This window comes from Anas acuta, chromosome 2, assembly GCF_963932015.1.
Source record: "Anas acuta chromosome 2, bAnaAcu1.1, whole genome shotgun sequence".
Lineage (NCBI taxonomy): Eukaryota > Metazoa > Chordata > Aves > Anseriformes > Anatidae > Anas > Anas acuta.
The window spans coordinates 69,767,864-69,793,714 of NC_088980.1; the positions used below are offsets into that span (position 1 = coordinate 69,767,864).

Below are 25,851 nucleotides of genomic sequence, written 5' to 3' on the forward strand. Positions count from 1 at the left end.
CTGAATCAGTTTCTGCATTCACCTACAAAGCTCATGCTTAGAACCACACTGTATTGGATCAGTCTTCAGGTCTTCTTTTCCCTTTCCCTTTCCCTTTCCCTTTCCCTTTCCCTTTCCCTTTCCCTTTCCCTTTCCCTTTCCCTTTCCCTTTCCCTTTCCCTTTCCCTTTCCCTTTCCCTTTCCCTTTCTCTTTCCCTTTCCCTTCTTTTCAAGCTGGAGTCTGTATCTATTTTTCCCCAAATACCAGGTGAGCATTTCAGTAGCACATGGATGAGTCAATAAAACTGAGGTTTCATATTCAACAGCATTCTGTTTGCACAGATTCTTCTAACCCATCTCCAAGTCCTTCTCCCTCCTTCTCAGATTTGCCCTACTGTACGCAACCAGCACATCTGTCTGACTGGCTGCATGTGTGATGAAGCACACCAGGGAGCTGATGTGGTTGAAAAATGACCAGTTAGGGAAAAAAAATAAAGACTTCGATTCCCAATCAGGTTCACTGAACAGCCACACCAGTCACTGTGCCAGCTCAGTGCGGGGGGTGAGAACAGCATAAACCTTATGCTGGCAAGAGAAATGCATGTGGAAACAGAGGCTAAAATCACAAGTTGGCAATTCACTGAATTCACATAAGCACTAAAGCACATTCATGTAAAAAGATCATGTAAAAATATTATGTTCAAAATGAGACTCGGATGTAAGGGAAAGGAAAAAAGATATGTCTGGCTGTTCCCAAATGCTGCTGAGTCCTATCTCCTGACCTATTCCCACTGAAGGCAATGGAATGACATCTCTTTATGCCAACTGAGGATTTAGCTGATGTTTTACAAAACAAGAGGGATGGCTCCCTGGGTAGCAGTGTTTTTAAAACTGATCAGCAGAAGCAGCCAGTCGGATCCTCTTCTTAAAAATGATGATCCACTACTTCGGTTAGGAAATGAAAGAACGTGTTCAAGATAGCATGAGAAGAGGTAAGCTATGCCAATTGAGCTTTGCAACAGTTCAAGCTCTTTTGCCACCACTTAAGTCTGAGATGAATGGTTTAAGCAGACCTTACAAGTGTAGGGTCCTTCATAGGGCCTCTGCTCTAGCGTAAGTTTCATTCCATGCAAGCAAAGTTCTCCTTTCTGGCAAATGTAATACAGGCCCTGCAAAGAGGGAGCTCTGCCTGTTAGCTCACTCTTTTGGTATTTCATCAAACACGGCAGAGATGCTTAAGAGATTACTCCCATTAAAGATTAATCTGTTCATGATCACTGCCTTTAACTACTCCCCTATATTGTGGGACAGCAGCCCAAGCTGACTGTTTGGCGTTCACATATTGAGAAGCAAGGCTGGCTAGAAGTAGGGTGTGGGGATCGAGAGAAAGAAGTAATAACTGTGAATCACTCCTTTGCTGATCGAAGGCATGGTTGCCTTTAATGAATAGTTACATGGAGAATGTGAGATAATCCAACTGGGACTGTTATGAAACTTAACTACGAGATACTTTGAGTAACGATCTATAAAGCTGCTAACTGGATTCAGTACGTTGTTGAGTCATTACCATATAAGACTGGGTTGCTCGGAGTGGTATGTGAAATCCATATGGCTAGAGACATTGAATGGCTTGCTTCTGGTTAGAGAAGATGATGGAAATGAGCACACACATACGTGGATTTTCAAACATAAAAAATGAATAATAAAAAAAGTGATCAGCTATGGTTATATACCATCCATGCTAACACTACTTTATCATTTAACTTCTAATTGAAGATATCCTGTGATTGAGAATTAGCAGGCATGAAATTAGCATGGATTTTTATTGTTTTGGGAAAAAATACAGTAGGTTCACTGCACTGATGTATCTGCTGTGACATCAGCTCAAAGTAAAATGAGGACTACAGAGAAGGATGCTGGGTACTACATATAAATCACTGATCTTTCACCTCTTAGAACATTTTCACATTCAAACTGAGATGCTAAATGAGCTGAGCGCTTAATGCAAAAAAAAAGAGCAGAAATTACAAAACCACCACTATGGATATAATTCATTCTGGAGTAACTACTCCAGCAAAGACCAAGGGCTGAGCTAGTCAGACAACTCTATTATCTTTCACCTGAAGAAAGTGTGATTAGTGGAGGAAATGTCACATTTACACTTAAAAATTGTTTCAAAGACGACTTGTATCTTTTGGCACAACTCAGCCATCTTAAAAATATTGTGAGAGAGAAAGGCAGAGACAGCAAAGAGCACTCCTTTTTATGATTTCTCACCCTTGCATTAAGCCACGGTGTTTAGCCTGAATATTCAGGATCTCAGCACTTGGCACACCCCAGGCAGCAGCGCTGTATTGCTCTCCGCTGATCCTTGAGGATGCAGCACCGGGTCTCCTGGAGGTGCAGGCTTCCAGCACAGAGTCTGTGCAGCTCCTGCTGCCCAGCACAGCATCAGCCTGCAGCACAGCACAGAGCAGCAGGACAAGGAACAAGGAGGAACTGCATCTTCTCCACTCTCTTTGCTGCAAAGGGGGAGCTGCAGCCTCTGCAGCTGCATTATAACAGGTGGAAAGGGGACACAGGCAGTCAAACTCGACTGGGGAGGAACAATTAGCAATAAATACGTTTCTCTGGAGATTTTCCTCAAAGATGACCTTGGCAGCATCGCATATAATATCAGTGTATCTTCTGAAGATGTCCTTGAACACTCACCACAACACGAATCAGAGCGTTACTCCCCCTTCTCCCAATTGCAGTGCTGCCTTGAGTTGTGCAACAAACATGACCATTACACCTGGCAACCCTATTACTGTTATGGATCATGGGTTTTGTGCATTTTGTTTTGTTTTGTTTTTAATGGCAACTACTCTTATTTTTGGTCTTTTTTTCTGTTCTTTCACTCTTTTTTTTCTGTCTACTTTCTTTTTGATTTGGCATTTGCTGGCATTGAGCTGCAAATCCTGTACATGGAGCCATCTGAAGTTACTTGGTAAACACAAAGGAGATGTAAAATCTGCCTGAAAGCTATTTTCAGCACAAAGGTACCAACTTCATGCATGGTCAGCCTTACTCGTTAACCCCCTAGACATGCTGCACAAATCATAGAAACACAGGACAGACTTGGAGAGGATTCACAATTCCACCACTCTGCCAAGTTTCCACTTGACACTTCTCTTTCAGCTTCATACCATCTTTGACGTGTCATCCATTTTACTCCCCAGTCCTTACAAGGGCCACCATTGTAAATCTCAAACTGAATACCACAAAAGATTGACTTGATCTAGATGAACTTGATCCCTTCAGTACTGAAAGTCTTATGGAAAATTATCACAACAGTTAAATTTGGCTTATAGCATAAAAAATCCCTGCATCACTGAGGAACAGACGTCCCAGCTCCAAGTGTTGCATGGCTTGTAAATGTCATCAACTAAAAGAATAAATGGACCAAGTTGAAATCACTGGCTTTCTCTTTTTTTCCTTTTAATCAAGAAATGAACCAAACCTGTGTCTCAGTGAAAATGTACCCTGTCTTGTGTTATAAACACACCTGTAGACACACAGTATCTATGATGTTCACTAGCTGTGCCCTTGCTATTCAGGACAAGTGCACCTGCATGCTTTCTGCTTTCTCTAGAGAGCACAAGCTGGGCAAACTTGTTTTTAAGTGGTAGAAAGCAACAGTAAGAACAGGCTCAAGGAAGCAATGCACAGACAGAAAGAACTATCTGGTCTTTTGCTTGCAAGCAAGAAGAGTATCTCAAGAATTACAGACAATGCCAAAAATGAAATTTAAGTGTACTCACATACTGTGATGCTTGAATTACAGTGAATTACAGAGCTTCCATCCATCAGTTGAACTGTGGAAACCAACCATGTCCATGCTTCTAGCCATACCAGCAATATAGTAAACCCCACTAGCTTAAACCGCTCCCATAAAAAATATTTAAGAATGTGCAAGCTTTCAGCCTGTGGAGATGAGCAGAGGTGGCAATTCATTCAGCTACAAAAATGGGATCAATTAAAGTTACCTTATTTAGAGTTGCTTGGCCTGTCTAAACTAATGTGTTCATCTCTGTCAAACATCAGACATCTCTGACTATGGCAGGTATCAGAAGGGGAAGCAGGACTGGGGAGGACAGTGAGTGACAAGGACTTGCTGAATGTCATTAAATGAATCATTTAACACATGAAGAGAAAAACAGGCACTTTACTTAGCCTTCCTAAGAAGCTCAGTTCAGTAGAAGCTCCCATCCAAAGAAAAGTGTTTGAAATCCTTGGAGAATGCAATACACACATTTGACATACCTGGATGTTATGTACAGGACCATCTCTGTGCATATCAGTGGTCCTGCTCCAGGACTGCTGAACTTGTATGGGAGACAACATGGTATTTCCAGAGATAATCTGGCACTGTGGAGTGGCAACATATGCCTGAGTAAAAATCCTACTACAAACCCTGGAAAATAAGGAGGGTAAAACCTTGTCTGTTAATGCTTGACACATATTTATCGAAGTAATATCATATCTGCTTAAGTCTCCTCTTCATTAGATACCTCAATAAGGAGTAAAGCAGTCTATCATGAAACATCTGAGCAGGCTAAATGGGCCGTTTATCAGACAAGTAAGGAAGGACTAGCAGTTGATCTGTCACCCTCAAATTTAACAGGAAAAATCAGCCTGTTTCTCTTCCTCCATCACAGCTATGATGGCGAGAGAGCACTAAGTTCAAACACAGATATGATTAATCTAAACTGTAATCTTTGATGTGGTAATAGCTGCAAAGCTTGCCTGCAAAGTGGAAAGGCAGTAATCAAGTATTTTTGTATGAAAAGGACAGTCTCCAATAGAAGGTAAAGGGCATCCATGTGACTTCTCTGCTAGACATCCCCCAAAGCCATGGATTATTCTCTTCCTACACCTTCTCCCTCTTAGAAGAGCAGCAAGGCTGTGTCTCAACAGCCCTGTCTCCAGCAGTGGTAGCAGCTGAAGCAGCCCTTGCCCAACTCACTCCTGCAGCAGTGCTGCTCCTGCTTTGTGGCCACACAGCTGGTTGTGCACACAAGTGACACCAACCTGGCTGAAGGACCACATCTCTTATTTTTGGTTTTCAGCTAGATTGGCTCCCCAGTTTAGTTCACTGATTGGGATGCAGTAACACAGGGGACTGCATGAGTGCAGGAGTGAAGACTGGGAATGTTTAAATATCAAAAGAAGTTTTTGCCACAGCCTAAAGTCACAATTCCAGGACCAAAACCAGAGAACCTGTTAGCTTAACTCCTACTGCTCTGGGCTCTCAAAAGCAGCTGTCAATGCAAAATGTGGTATCTTCAGCCCAGTACCAGCACTTAAAAGTCTTAACCTGGGCTTTCTTAGGTTTAACCGAAAGCATCCCTTGTATCTCTATGGCTAACTTCCGAGTGTCACTGAAATGTAAATGATACTGCGTGTTTGTAACCTATATGAGAATCAACAGATCAGTGAAATGGGTTCACTGTGCAATACATTCATTTTCATATTCCTCATAGTAGCAGAGATTCATGGAAGAACAAGTAGAGGCTTGTGGGATTTTGCAAGTTTGTCTGGCTGAAGGCATAAGAGACTTTGGCTAATTTGTGTTTCCTTTCAGAAATGCAATAGCCACCAAACAATCACAAAATAGAGCCATGATTAAACAACTGTTTGCAGGCAAGCGTGGAGATGCCCACACACAGTAAATCTGCCCTGCTTCTTGGGAAAGTTTGCAGCCCACTCCAAGTTCTGTACTGCTGTGTTAGACTGCTCCCTGTCCTAAAACTAGCTCATGTACAGGCTTTCTAAAAGCAATGCAAGCCTTTGATTTATACCTTCCATTTACATTTAGAAGACTTTTACAGAGACAACAGAGATTTTCCAAAGCCAGTCCTGCCATATTTATAAAGAGGACAAAGAACCCATAAACACTGGAATCGAATTTGGGGAAAACAACTACGTATCTTGGTTTAACGTTCATACTGGTAGATCTCTATCTATACTGTAAAGCAAAGTACGTGTAATTGGAAAGATGGAAATACAGTTCTAACTGATGTACTCTCCTATGTTATTTAGTATATAAGCTCTATAATACAACTATATATTGTTATATTCAACTGAGTAGTACTCAAATAGAGTTCAGAAAGAAAAGTACTTCCAATATTTTTGTGTTAGCTGAAAATTGCCAATAATTTTTGTTGCAAAAACATTTTCCATGCACTTTGAATGTTCCTCTGAGACAAGAGCAAAAATACTTTGGCTGTGAAAATGATCCATTTTACAAGCATCGAACTATTTTTATACCCTTCTCTTCAGTGTGCTCATCTATGTCTAGATCAGTAATTTATTTGTGAAATTCCCTGAGGAGGGAAGGGTAGGTGGGAAGCAAAAAACAAAACAAAACAAAATGTATTCCTTAGAGGGAAAGCTGCTAGGTGCTGAATTCCGACACCTCACACAAAACACGTATCACCTTACTATTGGCATGGCTTTACTGAAGTCTAGGAGATGCTCAGCACTACCATGAAAAGCAGAACCAAAATCTGATGCTTAACATCCCGAACATGGATGGAGCAGGAGACTACAGAAGTGCCACACTGTATTGGGTTTACTTGTCAAGGACTTGGTGGATTGGCTGCATGAGTGGCCTCTGTGAGCAGATCCCAAAAGCTGCCCCATGTCAGCTCAGAGCCAGCTCCAGCTGGCTCCAAAGGGTCCTGCAGCAGGTCAGAGCTGAGCCATGAGTGACACTGGTTGGGCCTCTGGGAGAGCAGACTTAGGAAAGGGAGAAAACCGCTGTGCTACAGCAGCTGGGAGAGAGGAGTGAGCACCAGCCCTGCAGCCCCCCAGGTGAGTGCAGCAGGAGGGCAGGAGGTGCTCCAGGCAGGCAGCAGCAGTTCCCCTGCAGCCTGTGGAGGCCCCTGGTGGAGCAGGCTGTCCCCCTGCAGCCCATGGGTCCCACATGGAGCAGATCTCCACGCTGCAGCCCCCCCGTGGGTGGAGGAGCCCCCGGTGGAGCAGGTGGATGTGGCCTGGAGGAGGCTGCGGCCCATGGAGAGCCCCCGCAGGGCAGGAGCAGGCCCCGGGCCGGAGCTGCAGCCCGTGGAGAGGAGCCCCCGCAGGAGCAGGGGGTGTGGGGGAGCTGCCCCCACCCGTGGGGGATCTGTGCTGGAGCAGTTTGCTCCTGGGGGATGGACCCCGGGTATGGAGTCGTGTGGGAGCAGTTCCTGAAGAGCTGCTGCCTGTGGGCAGCCCCCGCAGGCTCAGTTTGGGGAAGGTGTTTTCAGTTTACTTTTAGTTTCTCACCATTCTAGTCCACTAGCGATAGGCAATAAATGACATTAATCTCCCTATACTGAGTCTGTTATGCCTGTGACAATAAGTGGTGAGTTATCTCCCCTGTCTTGATCTCAACCCTTGAGCCCTTTCCATTGTGTTTTCTCCCCTTTTTTCTTTGAGGAGGGGGAGTGAGAGAGTGGTTGTGGTGGAGTTCAACTGTGTAGCAGGGTAAAACCACCACACATATCTGTCTATCCCTTTACATAAATCACTATAAGATCACAGAGAAAATTCAGACAAGGTGTAGGTAGGAGGGCATGTTCACTGATTCCATCTGAGAGGAAAAGGAGCTGCTCCACAGCATTTAGAGGTGGAGGCAGGTAAACGGAGATGTGGGATGGCACAAAAGATGTTGCTTGAAGCATTCCCTGAAGCTGGTAAACAACCAGCTGCCTCAAGTCTTTTTTTGGAAGCAGATCCAAGAGGGACCTGCTTGTAGTCTTGGACCAGGGTCCTCCCCTATCCAACAGAACTCCCCAGAGCAACGTTAGGAACTACGGGAAGCCTCTCTTTGCTGTCAGTGGAGGGAAGACTGACAGACTTCAAAAGCTGGAAGCCCATCAGGCCTCGCTCCTTCTGTGAACCTCTTTTTCTTTTTGGTGTACTGAGAGAGCAGGCAGCCTTACAGCATTCCTCCTCTTCCTTTTTAGTGGGATAGCGCTGCAGGCAGTACCCTTTGTGATGAGGAATTAAATGTTTGAAAGGTGCAAAACTACTACAGGGTCAACAGCTTAAAGACAACTAATAATTCTCCTTTCTATCATCAAAAGTAACTTATGTTTTGTTAATGAGAGACTTCTGCAACTGCGACACTATATCTAGATGTAAAACAAGCAAACTGTACTACTGAACACTTGAATGACTCCAAGTACACCTATTATATGCACATGTGCCAAATGTGGGTATTGTGGGACTTGTTAAGAATTCCTGCTTGCATAAGGTGTTTCCTGCAGCCCAGAAGGAAAATATTCTTTTACTGCAATACAAGCCCAAACTCATATTTAAAGCAGGAACTGTTAATCCCAATTGGATGAAGCAGAAGATTTTCATTACATGGAGCACAGAGGAAGGAATTGTTTGTCAGATATGTCTCTGGAAAATTTGCTTACAGGAACATGTCTGTGCCTGTAATAGAGGAAGGGCCTATTTTTGGGAAAAGGGTGTCCCCTGAAGGTTTCATACATCTGTTTTGATGAGCTGCCCTGGAGATTTTCTATATTGGTTTTTCTGAAGAGGAGGCTGTGCAAAGCACTGCAAATTTTTCCTTTTTGCAAAGGCTGCTACCTCTACTGGAAAAAGACAAGCAATGAATGTACATTTTAATGTTACTCAAGACACAGTTTAGACCATGGTAGCAAGGACGGCACAGAGACAGACATTTCAGAAATCCATACCCTCTTTATAAAGGCACAAAGCAAAATGAAAAATGGAAGAGCCATCCTCACTGATTTCTCCTGTTAAAAGAACTGCAGCTCTTCTGTCAGTGCCTAACTGAACCAGGCACAAAAACACCCAGATCAAAGCAAGCTGACTTGTTGTGAAAAGATGGGGAGAAGAAAAGTGTATGCATAGCAACTCAGCCAGTACTCAGACTCTAACGAGAGACTTAACCATCTTCCTTCCACCTGTGAAACTGTCAAAATCCCATTCCAGGATTTAAGCTCTGGCTTTCTGGGAACATCAAGCCCAGAGTCCCTGCACCCATACAGTGTTGTGGGGATGCCTACAGGTCCCATAACAGGAGTAAAAGCAACTTGCATTCATGCCCTCTTCACAGGAGATTCCTTCAAGCAAACAAGTCAACGCCCTCACATTCATCAGAGGCAGAGTTTAAATGCTTGCAAAAAACACCAATTCACATTTTCTATCTCTCTCCTGCAACTAGCTCCCTAACAGGCTGTTTTACAATGCTCACTTAGTGAAGACTGTATCTTTTTATTTTAAAAGATCAGCAGGAAGACCTCCCCACTTAGTTATGGAGAGAGAGGGAAAATGGACTGTCAATGTACACTAAGCACCAGCAGGCTTTTAGTGCACAAAAGGATATAAAGTTTGGGCACAAACTTGTGGTGGTTGATTCCTGCACTTCGCCTCATTCATTTAAGCTAGTATGCATAAAGACATATCTACAAAGACGTGCAGCACTTGCTCACTTTTCATCCTGCCTGCCATCTATTCCAATGCTGTTTTATTGGCTCTAATGGCATAACCTCCCTACTTAGCCATGCAAGGAAACACACAGGCTATGAAATCGACTTTAACTGTCAGGATTCTCCTGCTAATTCATATGGTTTTTAATTCCATGCCCTTTAGGTCTATAATAAATATTACCCTTGATAAGTTGGAGCACGAATTAAGCTAATATTGAAAGAATCTGTCAGACGACTTATTTATTGTTCTAATTTTATGACTGCTTTGATGTAAATCCTATCAAACATTGGCTAGATCTAAACAGAAATCACTAAATCACCCGATGCACTAATTCAATGGAAAAGCAGAAAAAGTAGTATATTAAGTACGTTACGAATGAAGTTGTTAAATCATTCATTACTCGCTGGTTTTGAAATGCTTTTTGTTGAGTAACTAATAAAATAAAAAGAATCTATTATTGCAATCTCTATTTTTCAGGACATTTACTATGTCTATTTTGGACTTACCTTCTCCACAACAGAAGTATTCATTCATCAGCACTTACAAGTATTTTAAAGCTCACCTAACATTTTCCATGCTGCATGTCTTTGTGAAACACATAGCTGAAGAAATAAAATTATATTCATATTTACCTTGGATTTACTTTGAGTGAGTGAGGGAATTTATTTTCATTGTGGACATCCCACAAAAGAGTTTGGTCTGTGGCTTGTGATTATCTTTATCTCCCTCTAGGTTCACAAAGAGCTGAATGTATGTAGCAGCTCACAGGATCAGACCCAGAGCTGGACCTGGTAAACTGTTATGCAGTCTCACTTCATTAGGACTTAATGTAGTAAAAATCCCTAATATATTCATTTGTAGATCAAAAATGTCAGTCACCTAGAGGAAAATATTATTTGCAAAGATGCAATTGTGCCAATTCAAACAGGTTTATTGAATTCAAATACAGATGATATTTCTGATGAACCCGTTCATCATCCTATGAACCCAGCAAGGAGCAAAGGGATAAGGAAGGAAAATATATAAGGCTGCAGGTTGTATTTTAAATGCTCAGCTGTTATAGCCATTGATATTAAGAATGTCCTTTTGATGAGGTCATTGTTTATGAAAACTCTGTAGTCACATTTATATGTTAGTCAACACTAAACTGCATCAGAATCATTTAAGCTTTAGGGTGAGAAGTCTTTTCTCTTGAACATTTTCATGACACTGAAAAAACACCATATTAATACACCTCATAAAGAGGGAAAAGAAAAAAAAAAAACAAACCACACTTCAAAATACCAGAGCTTTTTCCGTAACTCTCTTTTTGATGCCTGACACAGAAACAGTGGCAAATCCTTGTTCCAGCTAGACCAAGGGGAAGCCCCAACAGGAGACTCAACTTTCATCTTTAAAGACGAAAAAAAAAAGGGGGGGGAAAGGCACCTAGAAACTTTATCTTTGTAATCAAATGAGGAAAACTGTTCTGTGATCTATTAATACCTCTGTCCTCCTGGAGAGAGGATTAAAAAAGTTTTTGAAGATGTTTCAAAACTTCTCTTTTTGCTGTTGCACTAGGGATCATGCGCTCCAACTTCACTGGCAGCCCCTTTGGGGAAAAAAGGAAAGCTCATCTTATCATGTCCTTGATGGCATGCTGCTCTCAGAAGGAAGGGACAGCACAGGATTCCAGTCTAAAAATACAGACCCAGATTTTCTCCCTTCCAGATAATACCGGCACACACGCTTTCAAAAAATAACTTAACTGTGGGAGAATCCTTTCACTGGGAAGTGCCCTGCAGTGAAGGCAATATGACGCCTTTTATGACTGCAGGACAGAACATGACAGGGGTTAAATGGCACAGATAATCTCTGCTGTATTAACGGCCTTCACAGAGCCCAGTGATGGAAGAAGCGACAGCATCACTTCGCGCAGCCCTCCCTGTCGGCCTCAGGGCACCGTCAGAGGAGCGGAGGTACCACTGGAGATGAGGCAGGTGCAGCAGTGAGGTTTGGGAACTCCCAATTTAAAACACTGTTGATGTATCTCTAATTTACATTAACTCCTGCCCAAGGTCTGAACAACTCAAGCTGCTCACGTGCCCTGTGCTCAAGTCCCCTGACCATCTTGGTAGCATTATACAGGGCTTGCCTTGTCAACGTCTTTCTTGTAATGTCAGAAATCAAAGTATTTTTATTCTAAACAACCTGCCATCCTGTGAAAAGATACTTCAGGTTGAAAAAGAAAAACAAACACAAAACACAAGCAAACTGCTTTTCATTTCCGCAGAAGATACTTCTGTACTCAAAAGCACTGTTTGGCCTTTATATGGGATTCAATTCTCTTCTGCTGCAGTGGGGTTTCTTTAGGCTCTTACTCCAAATTTAGAATAGCATGGCAGCTGTGGCTGTGTTTCATTCAATTTGTATCCTCACACTGATTTTCACATTGCATTAATCTTTAGTTCCATATCACCTTAGCTATGCAGCAAAATTCCACCATTGTAGCTTGCTATTTCTGCAACTGTTACTCATCTAACAGCTGTTATTTCAGCATAAAAACAGCTTCTTCAGGAACAACCTCTGTGTAGCTAGTGTCCTGGGTAATTTGATTGACTGCCATGGGGGTACCCAAAGATAAATGAGCTAAATTTCAAACAAGAATTGTGTGCTTCTTTGATCTGGAGGCAGTAATCTGCAAATGAGTTTAAAAAACAGTTTTTCATTATCCCACACGAGAGAAAAAACAAAACAAAACAAATAACAAGAGGTGAAATACGGGGACTGAAGACTGAACAACTTACAGTAACAGAAGGATTACTGCTGTAATGCAGATCAACAGCTCTCTGATCTTTTTGAGCATCTGATGACAGTTCTTTGAGAAAGCAGACCCATGCCCAGCAAACAACAATTCTCCAATAACAAGTCAATGGAGGAAGACTCTTCTCATCCACTAAAGGCTGAGTGGATGTGCTGCAGTAGGAAGATTTCATTCACACCACTCATACGATAGTTTAGTCTTCTCACAAACCCACTGGAGACTTTTTGCTCAAGAGAAGATTGTGTCAGTGATTATTTATGCACTTTTGTCAGAAAAGATTTCTTTTTAGCTCTTTTGAATGTGGTGCCTTCTAAGTGCATTGGATGTTCTTGCTATATCTGCAAATCAGTAAGTACAAGCATGCAGCCAGCCTTCTCTGCACTATTCATTATTTTTACATTCCTCTATCATGTCACTCGTCATCTGTTTCCTCCCTAACCTAAGCAGTTCTAATACATCTCATTCATCCTCACGTCTCGTACATTTTCACATCTCAGACAACTTGTGCTGCCTAGGTATTTTTTCCTGATGTTTGTCAAGATGCAAAAAACAGGTCTGAACACACCTTCTCATGGAGGGGACAGGCCCATAATTTATATAATAGCATCACAATATTTACAACCATGTTTCATGCCAACTCAATAGTTCATTTCATTCAAAGAGAAAAAGGAACAATCAAACAGATAGGAAATTAAACCAAAGTGTGGGATATATGACTTCAGCTGAGCAATAGTCCTCCTTAAAGACTGCAAGGACATTGAGAAGACTATCTCCTGCAACAGAACTACCTACACATACAAGCATTTGCAGTGCATAATTTGCATTATGCAGCACCCATTTTTATGTCAAAAGTCATAAAATTATACTAATCCTACTTCCTAAGTCATCAACAATGATTTGTTCCTAAAGTTAACCCTGTATATTTAGAATTCATTAGCATCTGCAAGAATTACAAAATATTCCCTTCTGACATGCATTCTTACGCTTTAGCCACGTTCCCCAATATATTTTATTGCCACCATTGTTTTTCTTCCCTGCAACAAGTTTCCTTCATTCTAGAATAAGGTTTAAGGACCTGTAGGTTGCAGGGGAGCTGAATTTCACAGGGGATTATATAGTCTCATTATCAGCACAGTCACTTTATTCAGCCTGAGACTCCTTCAGAAATCCTGGCAACTTGCTGTAATTCAAAGGCTCATATTGCTCCAAACTCTTTCCTTCTCAAACACGTTTAAGCTTTATTACCCCTCCCTGAGCTACTGTTTGCAGGTCTGAGAGATGGCACATCCACACTACAGACAGTGGAATAATGCAGAGCTTGGCTTGGAACAGAAGCAAGCCAGCTGCAACAGCAGTGTCTGATGCAGGACAATTTACCCTAATTATTTATAGGTAGATCAACCTACACATACCACGATTTCTGGTGACTAGGCTATTTTCAGAACAAGGGGACTCATTTAAAATTGGCTAAGGTGCCCGCAGGACTCAGAAGCCAATTGAACTGGATCTCCCAAGAACAATGCAGTTAGCTCTTCCAATATCCAAGGCATCATTAATGTCTCTCTGCTTTGATGGCTTACAAAATTTCCATGGGTTTTCATACTTTCCTCAGTCTTACTAGCACTGCTTGTACATATTCACTCATTCTTCAAGACCCTTGTCATTCTCTCCCTGCTGTCAGCAGACGTCGTATGTGAAACATCAATCTGGGGTCAGGAAATTGTTCGGACTTGTGATGGTTCTGGCTCTCAGAGCTCTCTCCCCTGAGACAAATGGGGTGTATGAAGACATGGGCATCCAAGAAATCCAGACCCTTGCAATGGACAGATATCAGAGGTGAGTTCAGAAACGGTGACTCTCCTGCAGCCCAGTGCCCTCGGCAGCATGGCCTGCTGCAGCTGGGTTGCCTTGAAGGAAAAAAACAGCTCCTTGGATGCTCACTGAGCATCCTCCAAGCCCGTGACCAGCAACAGAGAGCCACAGGGAGAGGCAACATTCATTAATGCAGTGGCTATGATTTCCATTGGCCCCAAGGAAATTTTTGTTGCTATTTGTAGTAGTCAGTGTGGCTCCGCCTCTTGTATAAAAGTAAGAGGGACTGTGCTTTTGAAGACAATACATGACACCTCTTCAGGTAAATTTCATAAATGAACCAAGCTGGCACCTGCAGGCCAAACTCTGCAGTTTCTTCGAAATTCAGGAAAACTGAAGTGTGCCACACACAGCTGCTGTAATTCCCCAGGCTGGCACTTAGTCATCAGTCAAAGCTACTCTCACAGCACAGAAGTAGATTTCTTTCCCCTCCATTGCTCTTTAATGCTATTGAAATAAAAATAGATGGAACTGTGATTTGTCACATCTGATGTTGAGTCTTTATCTAAGCACTAAACTTTGGCTTCCCTCTCTTTAGAAGATGTGCCTTCTATGAAGATACACTACATCTGTGCTGGAGCTTTCTCCATAATTCAAGCAGAAGCCAGTAGTTGTTACAGCCTGCTCAACACACTGACCTACTTCATGTCACAACGAAAGGGTCATTCATACCCTGTCTTTGCTGTATCAAATAGCTTCAGATTCTTTTGCTAACAGCAACAATTGTTTTGAGCAAGTCACTTTTTCTTCCACTGTCATACATTTTAGCTTAATAAATTATCCTCCTGTCAAAACTTTTACACTGCAGGGAAGGGACACAACCACCTGCAATGCTCAAAAACCTTTGTGATCCTTCCAGCATTATCTTGCCTGTCCCACAAGGTATGTAGGCTTTATTACATACAACAAGCAACATGACAGGTTTTGTTGGAAAAAAATATATAACAGGGCCAGGTTCTGGAGGTGCTGAAAACCGGTACAGCTTTCAGGAGGACCTCTGCAAGCTCAGGAGCACCAGGCCTGCTTTCAAGGCCCAGATGTACAGAAATGTGTGAGTGCCTGCCTCTGGCTGATATGAGAAGCACAAATACCTTCACTGATCCAAGCCGAGGATAAGTAACTTTGGAAAATTTCACTCAGTGTTTAAAATGTAATAACTCTATGACAACATCGTTTGCTTCTAAGCAAGTGAAATACCCAGTCCTGTTACCTACACTGAAGCTGTTCAAAATCAGTACATCAAACAGAAAAATCACCGAGCTTAGATGCTACATGTATTACTAACTCAAAATCTTGAGGAATTCTGCAGTGGAAAAAAAAGTCTTGGCAACTTTTTCAGAAATTCAAATAACTTTCTGAGAAAATATCATTTTTATGTTCATGTGGGAATCATAAAAATAAAACAAATATTTAAATAAACCTTTGGCTTATAAATAAATTAAATTTAAATCAACAAAAATATTTAGGGATCATCAATATATAAACCCTGATACTTAGGTTTCAGTAGAAATTTGCTCTAAGCTTTTTTGGGTTTCCTTCATTGCACAAAACCCAGGAGATGTGGACCCATGTGAATGGGAACAAGCTTTACATGACTCCCCATGATCTGAAAACACCATGTTTTATTCAACTGTAATAAATTCTGGCAATATTAATGTTCTGCCTTGTAGATACATTTACAATACTGCAAGGATTTTATGAAATCTTACCACTTTCGCCTAACCGATGATGCTGAACATTCTGTCTCAAAAATGTATTACTTTGGATTTCCTGAGCCTCCCACACAGTCAATGACCCTTTCCTCCCCTTTGTTGCCAGTTCAATCTGTGAATTTAATTTGCACTAGCTACTACACCGACACACTTCATTTTAACTTTACAGGTATGTGTAACCAGGTATCAGTTGGAGGTATTTTGCCATACACTTGTACGAAAGCATTCAGTGAAATGTTAAAAACTTTCAAGAAACTCAGCCGACAGTGGCTTTTCCTCTGTATGACCTGAGGAATTACAATTTGCCCAGTACCTATTAAAAGGCCATTCTGAAAGACCATGTTGAAAATTGACAGAACAATATTCTGGAATATTTTCTATCTGAACTAGTTGCTTACAGCTGCACAGATTTCTGCTTCTGGATGCTACCATGGCAGATTCTTGCTCCCTGGGAGTTGGCCTCTGCTTGGTGCCAATGAAGTGGGCTGAGATTTCTTTCAGCCACAGCTCCATTCTGTCCCTTCAAAAGAAGAATTTCTGCCACATAACTGAAACCTGGGTGCAGCAGATCTATCTGTTTTTAATGGTGCTATTTGTTCAGTCTTACAGTTTGGTCTCACCTGCTACCTAGAAAGTTTGTCTCAACTTTTCATTACAGTGGGAAACACCCTTTTTACTCAGCCTGACAACAGTGATGCCCTCTGCAAAAGAAGGCATCCTGAGGTACAACAGACCAGCCAGAGGCAGTCAGGAGGGTTTGCAATCCAAATGAAAGAAAACCACAATTACTGCAAAGATCTTTTGTCCCTCACAGCAAAATCCAACCTCCAGAGCTGTTCCAATGTTTGGTGGGCTGTTGATGTGGTGCTGTGTGTCAAACTTCTGCTCCTAAGCATGGACATTTAAAAAAATCACATTCCTCTCTCAAAGTTAATAAAGAAATAAATGCTGGCCCAAAAGATAAAACTGATGTCTGTATGTGGTAGAAATTTGTATGCATCCTTTATCTTTCCATGTGATGTAGGCAGGGGAATACCCAACTCTTTTTTAATGCCTCCTCCAACAGTCACCTGTTGAGTCCCTCCCCAGCTTTCCTGTAGGCCTCCTATAAGGTCTCCTCAGAGCCTTCTCTTCTCCAAGCTGAACAACCCCAACTCCCTCAGCCTGTCTTCATAGGAGAGGTGCTTGAGCCCCTTGATCGTCCTTTTGGCCCTCCTCTGGACTCACTCTATCTAATGGGTCCATGTCCCTCTGCTGGGGGACCCAGAGCTGAAGGCAGGGCTCCAGGTGGGGTAAAATGAGTGCCAAGTAGAGGTGGAGAATCCCCTCCCTCACCCTGCTGGCCACAGTTCTCTTGGTGCAGCCCAGGACACGGCTGGCTTTCTGGGCTGCAAGTGCACATGCTGGCTCATGTTGAGCTTCTCATTCACCAACACGCCCAGGTCCTTCTCAGGAAGGCTTCTCTCAATCCATTCTCCACCCAGCCTGTATTTGTGCTTGGGATTGCCATGAACCAAGTGCAGGACCTTGCACTAGGCGTTGTTGAACCTCATGAGGTTTGCACAGGCTGTGTTGGATCTGTCTGAGCTGGAGTCACCTTTTCCCTGCAGCAGCCCGCACAGTGCTGTGCTCTGCACTCATAGCTGGAACAGCACTGATATAATGTAGTGGGTTTATATGGCAAGGTTTTGGTAGCAGAGGGCCATAGGGGTGGTTTCTGTGAGAAAGATCTAGAAGCCGCCCCATGTTTGGGAAGGGCCCCATTGTTTTCCAGATCTGAGCCAATAAGCGATGTTGTTTTGCACCTCTACATTATTTTCCCACTACATATTAACCCACTACATATTAACCCACTACATTATTTTCTCCCCCTCCTCAAAGAGGAATGGGGAGAAAATATGTGAAAAGGGCTCAAGGATTGAGATAAGGACGAGAAAATCACGCAATAATTAGTGTAATGGGCAAACCAGACTCAGCATAAGAAGACAGATAGTAAGATTTATTGCTCATTACTAACAAGCTAGAGAAGTGAGAAACAAAGGAAAGAAACCAAAAGCACCTCCCCCCCCATCCACCCTCTTCCACCTCCTCCCCCCGAGTGGCGCAGGGGAACGGGGGAATGGGGGTTATGGTCAGTCTACAGCACTTCTTCTCTGCCGCTCCTTCTCGGTCACTCTCGTCCCCTGTGCTGTGGGGTCCCACCCACAGGATGCAGTCCTTGACGAACTGATCCGGCGTGGGCTTCCCACAGGCAGCAGCTCTTCCAGAACTGCTCCAGATATGGGTCTGTACCACGGGGTCCATCCCTCAGGAGAAAACTGCTCCAACCTGGATCCCCCACAGGCAGCAGCTCCTGCCAGGTCACCTGCTCCTGCGTGGTCTCCCCTCCATGGGCTATAGGTCCGGCCCGGAATCTGCTCCAGCAGGGGTCTTCCACAGGCAGCAGCCTCTGTTGATGCAGGGCCACCTGCTCCACCGTGGTCTCCTCCACGGGCTGCAGTGTGGAACCCTGCTCCACCGTGGTACTCCATGGGCTGCAGGGGGACATCCTGCTTCACCATGGTCCTCACCACAGGCCGCAGGGGACTTCTGCTCCAGCGCCTGGAGCACCTCTCCCCCTCCCTCTTCACTGATCTTGGCACCTGCAAGGCTGTTTCTCACTCCCTTGACTCTCCCGGCTGCTGTGTGGCGCTGCGTTTTTTCCCTGTCTTAAATATGCTCTCACAGAGGCGCAAAACAACATCGCTTATTGGCTCAGATCTGGAAAACAATGGGGCCCTTCCCAAACATGGGGCGGCTTCTAGATCTTTCTCACAGAAACCACCCCTACAGCCCCCTGCTACCAAAACCTTGCCATATAAACCCACTACACAGGCCTACCCCTCAGGCCTGTCCAGATCCCTCTGGATGGCATCCCTTCCCTCCAGCCTGTCGACCACACCACACAGCTTGGTGATGATGGCAAACTTACTAAGGGTGTACTCGATCTCATCCTCGATTATGGTGTGATATGAAGTCTTTGTCCACATACAGTTGGTATGCAGAGCCTGAGCCTGGTGTGTTCCCACAGGAGCAGCGGGAGAACATTCAACTCCCTAAGAATGAATAGCTCAACAAATGAGTTATTAAGAACTTAACTACGCAAGTCCCAAGAGAAAGTCACTGCAGCCTTTTAAAAATGGATTTGAAATTGCTCCTTTATACAGAAAATACACTAAGTGCCAATATTGCAGGACTCTTCCTGGATTAAGAGAACATTTTTGCGAGCCATTGGGAAGTTTCTATTCCAGGAAGCCTGAGACAGCACTACTGAAAGAAGAATACAGTCTGCCCTTAGGGGAAAGGGTCAAACTTTGACCAACACCCTCTGAAATAATCCATAATAATGACTGTAATAAGCAACAGGAGCCAGATCAAATTCCCTTGTTCTGGAAGGGGTGCTTGCTGGCCAGGCCAATCCACTTGGGATTACTGCTGGGTGTCAGCCTTGGGAGATGCTGGACATATCAGAGCTGAGAGTTCAGGATGCCAAATACATAGTGTACTGCCTGGTCCCTGGCATATCGCTTGAAATGCAGATAACCGCGAAGATACACAAAAACCCAGCCTATTCCTGTAAAGATGGCATTTCTGTAGAAATAGGATGAAAACACCTACACTACACATGCTGCTCCTCTGCAGTCACAGTTTTTCCGGGAGAATGTATCATTCACATACAGGTGCCGTACTTATTTTTCCATCTACTTTATCTTTTACCTCAAAATAGGTCTGCTTGAAAATGGCTTGCTTACAGGAACACCTAATTACATTCTGCCACTACACTGGGGACCAAGAATAGCACTCTCTGTGCTCTGGACTTCATGCCTTCTGTTGTTGCTGTTAATGCCTTCCTCTCTTGGACAACCCACCTCTGGGACTCAAGGATCATCTAGGGGATTGCTTCGCTTTTGGAGTGGCTCTGGCTGTGATGAGCTTCTGTATCCTTCAACAGCTTCCCCAACAAGACACCTGGGTCCCCTGGAAAAGTTCTTTCTCTGTCTATTTTAAATAATACAAATTGAAGATTGCAGTGTCCTGTAGTGTATTTTTCAGGAACAATGTGCAGACATTTCCAGCAAGTGCTCTTAATGGAAGCTTCTTTGCCAAGAATTGCCTTCTTCCCTAGTTGTGGTTTTGCAAAAGCACATTTGTTCTCAATGAGGAACAGCAGAGCAGAACTTTCTGTCCTGTAATTGTCACTGTACCCCAGAAGATGAACTAAAAGGGCTTCTTTTTTTTCCCTGTAGGGTCTACACATGTGGATACTCAGTCCATAGGTTATATCTAGCAATAAGGATGGTAAGGCACAGTGAAATTCAAATCAAACTCATCAAAAGTAGACCCAGAAAATAGAAATCTTGGGCCAAAGAGTTTTAAGTGCAGTTGAATCATTGGAAGAAAAAAAAAATGCCAAAAAACACACACACACACAAACAAAAAAAAAAAAAAAAGCAAGAGCAAGATGGAAAAAGGGACAGATGGATTAAAACCGTGAGATGATCAGAGGATAGGAAACAGAAAAAAATGAAGTTCTCAAGAGCAGACTTTAAAATGGCCTGCACTACAAAACAAAAGATATGCCATTTATTTATTTACCCAGCTCATATTGATTTGGAAAACTAGCAAAAATATTGCAAAATAAAAACAGAATTAGAAAAGCCTATATTTTGATTAGATCGTGCTTCCATAATTTGCAGAAGTGCATTGACATTATGTGTGATGGGACTCAATAAACAAAATTAATGTAACATGGCTACTACTCAACATTTCCATAACATTTTATGCCTTCACACTGCTTTGCAATATAAACTTAATAAATTAATCTCCATAAGGTAGGCAAATCCGGTTAGCCCTGTTTCACAGATGAATTAACTGAGGCTTGGCAGAAGTTATGTCACCCAAAGTAGTGGAGTAGAGTTGAGGGGTAAGAATAGCAATCAGTGTAGTAATTCAGGGCCATGGGGACCTTGCTATTCCTTCTGGCGAATCATTGTGCAGGACTTCCTCATTCATACTGCAGTGTAAAATTTAGAGAGATCTGCCTATCTGTCAGGTAGCATTACCATGTTCCCTCAGATCATTATCAATAAACAAACACACATGCAGCCTGACTGAAGAACCTGGGTTCTGCTGCAATAACCCATACAACAGAATCTGAAACACTCCAGCTTAGTCTGCCAAATTAACCTGGACAGAGGAAGAGGTCTCCTGGCCTGCTCTAGCCCATGGAAAGCTAAAATTAAATTTTGGCAGTCCCCAGAAAACATAGAAAGGAATACTTCTTAGAGGAGAAGTGAAATAATACCAGCAGCAACCCATATTCTGCAGACCTTCCTCCCATCAGACATCGCAATGGGCTGTGACTTCCTTCACCGCAGGCATTCTTACGTGTTCCCCTCTCACTACTTGACTTTCCCACTGAAAAGTGCGTTTGAAACAATGACAACTGCTTTGCTGATCTTCCACCCAACCTCTGCAGAGTCACTGCTTTCTGGTTTCATGAAGGTTTTTCAGTTTTTCCCGAAAGATTTATTTTGCTAATGGCATTTATTTAGACTGAATATCATGTCACATCAGTTCAGTGGAAAGGGGAAAGGGATTTCTCTTAGCAATGGCATTTTCTGTTTGGCTAGAACAACTGTCAAGGGGAAGATCCATCCAAAGAGAAAAAGGGGAGTCTTTCTGGCAGGCACTGAAACACCTAAATTAGTAGTAACTTAGAGGGACTACTCCCCATCCAAATTTACGTGTCCTGATTTGCACGTTTTTCTATAGGAACTAAAATTCTCTACAAGCCTTCAGGTTACAAAAATGTCTGTGACTATCATATTAGTTCAAAAACGTGACAGAAGTGCCACTCAGAAAGGAAAACAAGAAAAGAACAAGGAATAGGGTTTGTGAACAAGCATGGCATAGACAAATGCAACCTTGGTGCACCTCATAAAACTGGCTTGTCTGCTGGCTGTACAACACAAACCATAGCGCGTGGGCAGTCAAGTAAGAACACAAATACCTGGAGTATCATCATTCAGAAAAGCAAACAGGAAATAACAATGTGGTCCTATTGCTTTGCTGTCCTCTTTCTCCCTCCTAAAATTTATTGCATTGGGTTATAGCAACACCTCTTTCAGATGCTGCACTGGAGGAAGGGAAAATTTGTGCTGCACAGCAGAGCAGTAAAGGTGGCTTCCAAGAACACAAGAACACTGAGTCATTTGTTTTGCCTCGATTTATCTCTACTCATGTCCCGGGTGATCTGCTTTTGTGAAATATTAAGGGTAGTTGCATGAGACTGGGGCTTTACCTGTGCCCCAGAGGGAGAAAATGGAAAGAAGTAGCTCCAAAGCCTTCCTTCACTTGAAAGATCCCTACTTCAGAGAGAAGAGGTGATTTACTGGGTAGTTGGTAGAATGTGCGGACAGAGGACAGGAGTATTTGCACATGCAACAGAGATAAAACACCACTAGAAAGCTGAAATTTACTTCACCCAATCTCTTCTCTCTTTAGATATGATTGCTGACATTAGCACAAAACAGTATCATCTATTTGACAAAGACCATGTCTTCAGCCATGAAAACTGACTGGAATGGCCTTAAATGGAGAAAAAAGTAGAATGTTATTGGAGAAATGCCAGTGGAATGCTACAATTGCTGAGACACTTAATGCATACATCCAAACAACTATACATTACCGTAGGGCAGGCAACAGTCAATGTAATTTTTGAACATCTTAAAATCTGTACTAGCAGCTTAGCAGTAGCCTGAAAGCATGGTATACATGTATAATGTTATGAAATTTCCTTTTAATATTCTCAATATGAAAAAGTCAAAACTGAGAAGTTGTATTAATGATATAGTGGAATATGGACAGGCTGGGCCACTTACGGCACACTTGCAGCAAAGTTCACTACAAAAGAGAACTAGCTTCATCACAGCTCAAAGTGAGTAAGTATAAAAGTCTGGGACTAGGAAAGTGATGGAAAGAGAACAGATTAGATCAACTAGTCCCATGGGAGAGAGCTTACCTCAAAATATCTTATTTGCGAGAAGCACTATGATCTGGAAAGAAACTGCTCCATGCAGGCCTAGGAGACCAGACCACTGCTCACACAACGGATTGCTGAAAAGAACTTATCCACTGACCTTAGGTCAAACACCTTAATAAAGAAGCAAAGGCAGACTCTGAGTCTAGAGCTGGCATTCAGTCATGTGTTACTGAGAACGGGGTTTAAGAAGACATTTTGCTTGTTTGCTATGTTTGGGTTTCATTTCAGACAGAGATTGGTCCAAATCAGAGGACCAGGCTTTCCTAAAGGAACTAACTGGTCTTTACGTGTCAGGACAGTCCACTTATTCCTTTATCTTTCTGCAAACTTTGGAATTTGCATAGTTGTTTTTTTCAGAGCATGACAGATTTTAGTTCAAGCTAATCTCTAGGGAATCTCTTTTGTTCTTTTATAGTCTCCCATAACAGTTAGCAGCCTTGTTTATTTACTTCCTTTTATTTTTCTCTGTCCCCCAAAGCCAAAAGCAGTTCCCATATGATCAGCTGAGAGACACAACTGCTCCTCAAAATGTTGGGAAAAGGATGGTTTTGGTTTGATGAAAGACAAAGCAAAAAAAGGTTTTAAGCTTTCCTGTTAGAATAAACATTTCTTGAGGAGCTTATGACATGAAGAACAGCATTTCAAATGTTTATTCACAAACTGCAGGAATTTTTAACATGTTCAAAATCAATTTATTACTTAAAGCAAGAAAAAAATGCCTTGAGTGAAATGAAAACATCTCAAAACAGCTTGCTTTTCTCTTTGTCCTAAAACAAACTTATCCTATAGCACACTGGTAGTTTGGAAAGGTGCTGCCAGATGACTTAAAAAGAAAACAAAACAGTGCTTAGAGATTTTTTGAATCTTTTGATTCAGACAACAGACATCACCTGACATGAGATACATTCAAAGTGCAGTGCAATCTAAGTAATTAATCCTCACAATGTAGGACAGGTAAGTACTATCATACTACTAATAGACAGGTTAATACTAAATCCTGGAACTACCTCAGTGCTTCAAATGGCATCCTGGGCCCTTCTGGTCACCTCTCAAAGGGTTCAAAATCAAACCTCTCCATTTTAAAAGTAAAAAAAATATTTGATTTTGCGTTTTGTTTTAAAAGCAACTCAGGAATCTCACTGTGGGCTTTGAAACAGAGGACACTGCTTTCTTCTATTTGTACATCTGTACTGCTAATCAAAGGTATGTAAGTCCTAACATTTGCCTTGCTACTTTGTTTTCAGATTATACTTTCAGCACAACTTGACCCATACAACTGGTTCTTTGCAGTCTTGAACCCATACAACTTCTGGTACTTAGCAGTCTTGAACGCCAGGCCACTTCACACACAAGCATGAAACTGAACTTATCAACTTATCAGGTTCATTTCTGAAGTCTGAAAATTGTAACAGACATTTTATTATAGACAAGAATATTGCGTCAGGCAATTACTAGATGAGTTTTTCTTCTTTTAACTCACAATGTCTTTTTCACTCCCTTCAGGCAAAGTGTTAAAGTGCTGCCCTGCTCCTACCACCAACTCTGAAGTGACACTGCAGGATTCCAGTTTTGATTCCATCATTTATTAATTTGTCAGTTTTCAAGGAAAGACATTTTGCTAAATGCCAGACTCCTCCTGGAGCCTCTAACATTTGTGTTGTCTTTTCGCACATCTCTCCCAACAATCCTGCTACTAGAAGATGGTACTGCTGACAGTGCAGAAAGAAACAGACTCCAGTCCATCTTCCTACAGTTGTGCCACCTCTGCAGCACTTCCACATAAATACTAAATTCACTGGATCATCAAGCCTGGGCCAGTCCTCTGGTAAGACAAATGTTGTTATCAGATAGCTCACAAATACCAAGCCAGGACAGGGGAAGAGATGTAGAAGTAGCTGAGGGAGTACAATCTACTCTGTAATTGAGCATAAAATTGGCCACCCACCTCTAAAGCAGTAAATTCTGAAGATAAGTAAGATGTGGTATCTTTAGATGGACTGCAGGGAAGGGAGGACAAAGCCAAGAAGTCCATTCAGTAGGAACAGCTGCAGAAGATGCTAAAACAGGCCCTTTGGGAATTCAGAAATTTTTCTGCAGCTGTGGTTGGACCATCTTACCCTGAACTTGGCTCCTGGCTCTTCACTCTGTGCTCTCTTCGCCTCAACTTTCCTCTTCCTCAGGGCACTTCAGCACAGGCTGAAGATCCTTCACATTCTCACATTACCAGGACCTACTGTGTGTCACACAGCCTCTTTCATAGCTATCACCAACAATCAATTTCAGTATGGTCCATCAGATCTTTGAGGCAGTTGATTCAGATCATGGGCCCAGTTTATCTATTCTCTGTTCAGCCTTTGTATTGGTCTAAGAAGACATCTATTTAAAACAAACAAATGAAAATATTATTATTGATCTTTTGCATTACAAAACCTGAACTTGCAGCTAAATTGAATGTCATAATTTAGTTTCAGGGATAATTTCCCACATGGCAAAAACAAAACAAAAACAAAAACAAACAAAAAAAAAAAGAAACAAGCTGAGTGTTTCAACACAGAGAGTGATTATTATTAAAAAAAAAAGCAGCAACCACATTAATTCCAATTTAGACTTGGCAAACAAGGCCAGAAAGATTTATGTGGATCTACATATGTAGACAAGTGCATATTTTCTTCTTTGGCCTCCATCCTCTTGCATGTAGCATTTGCTCTGGGATTTAATGAACCTCTGCTTTCCATACAGCGTCATATGTAACCTCTGCTACAATGTTTAGTGAAACTATTTCCAAGGTTACATTCCCTGTTTTCATACTATAGCTATGCAATGGTTTTCCTTGACTGATTCGACTAAGATGCTCATTTGCTTAGTTCTTACAATTTACACTTCTCTAAGTACCTGTTTCTCTT

The 25,851-nt window shown here is 42.3% G+C and overlaps 1 protein-coding gene across 7 annotated transcripts in view; it reads right to left on the minus strand.

Annotated features, from left to right (window-relative positions):
* Positions 1-25,851, minus strand: part of FARS2 (phenylalanyl-tRNA synthetase 2, mitochondrial) — a 246,729-nt gene that overhangs the window by 15,795 nt on the left and 205,083 nt on the right. For 5 of the 7 annotated variants that reach the window (XM_068670801.1, XM_068670806.1, XM_068670803.1 and 2 more), the window contains one exon: positions 4,285-4,435. The exons of the other annotated variants lie outside the window; for them this stretch is intronic. In XM_068670801.1, coding sequence (XP_068526902.1) covers positions 4,285-4,435 — 151 coding nt within the window. The remainder of the gene's footprint in view (positions 1-4,284; positions 4,436-25,851) is intronic. 7 annotated transcript variants of the gene reach the window in all.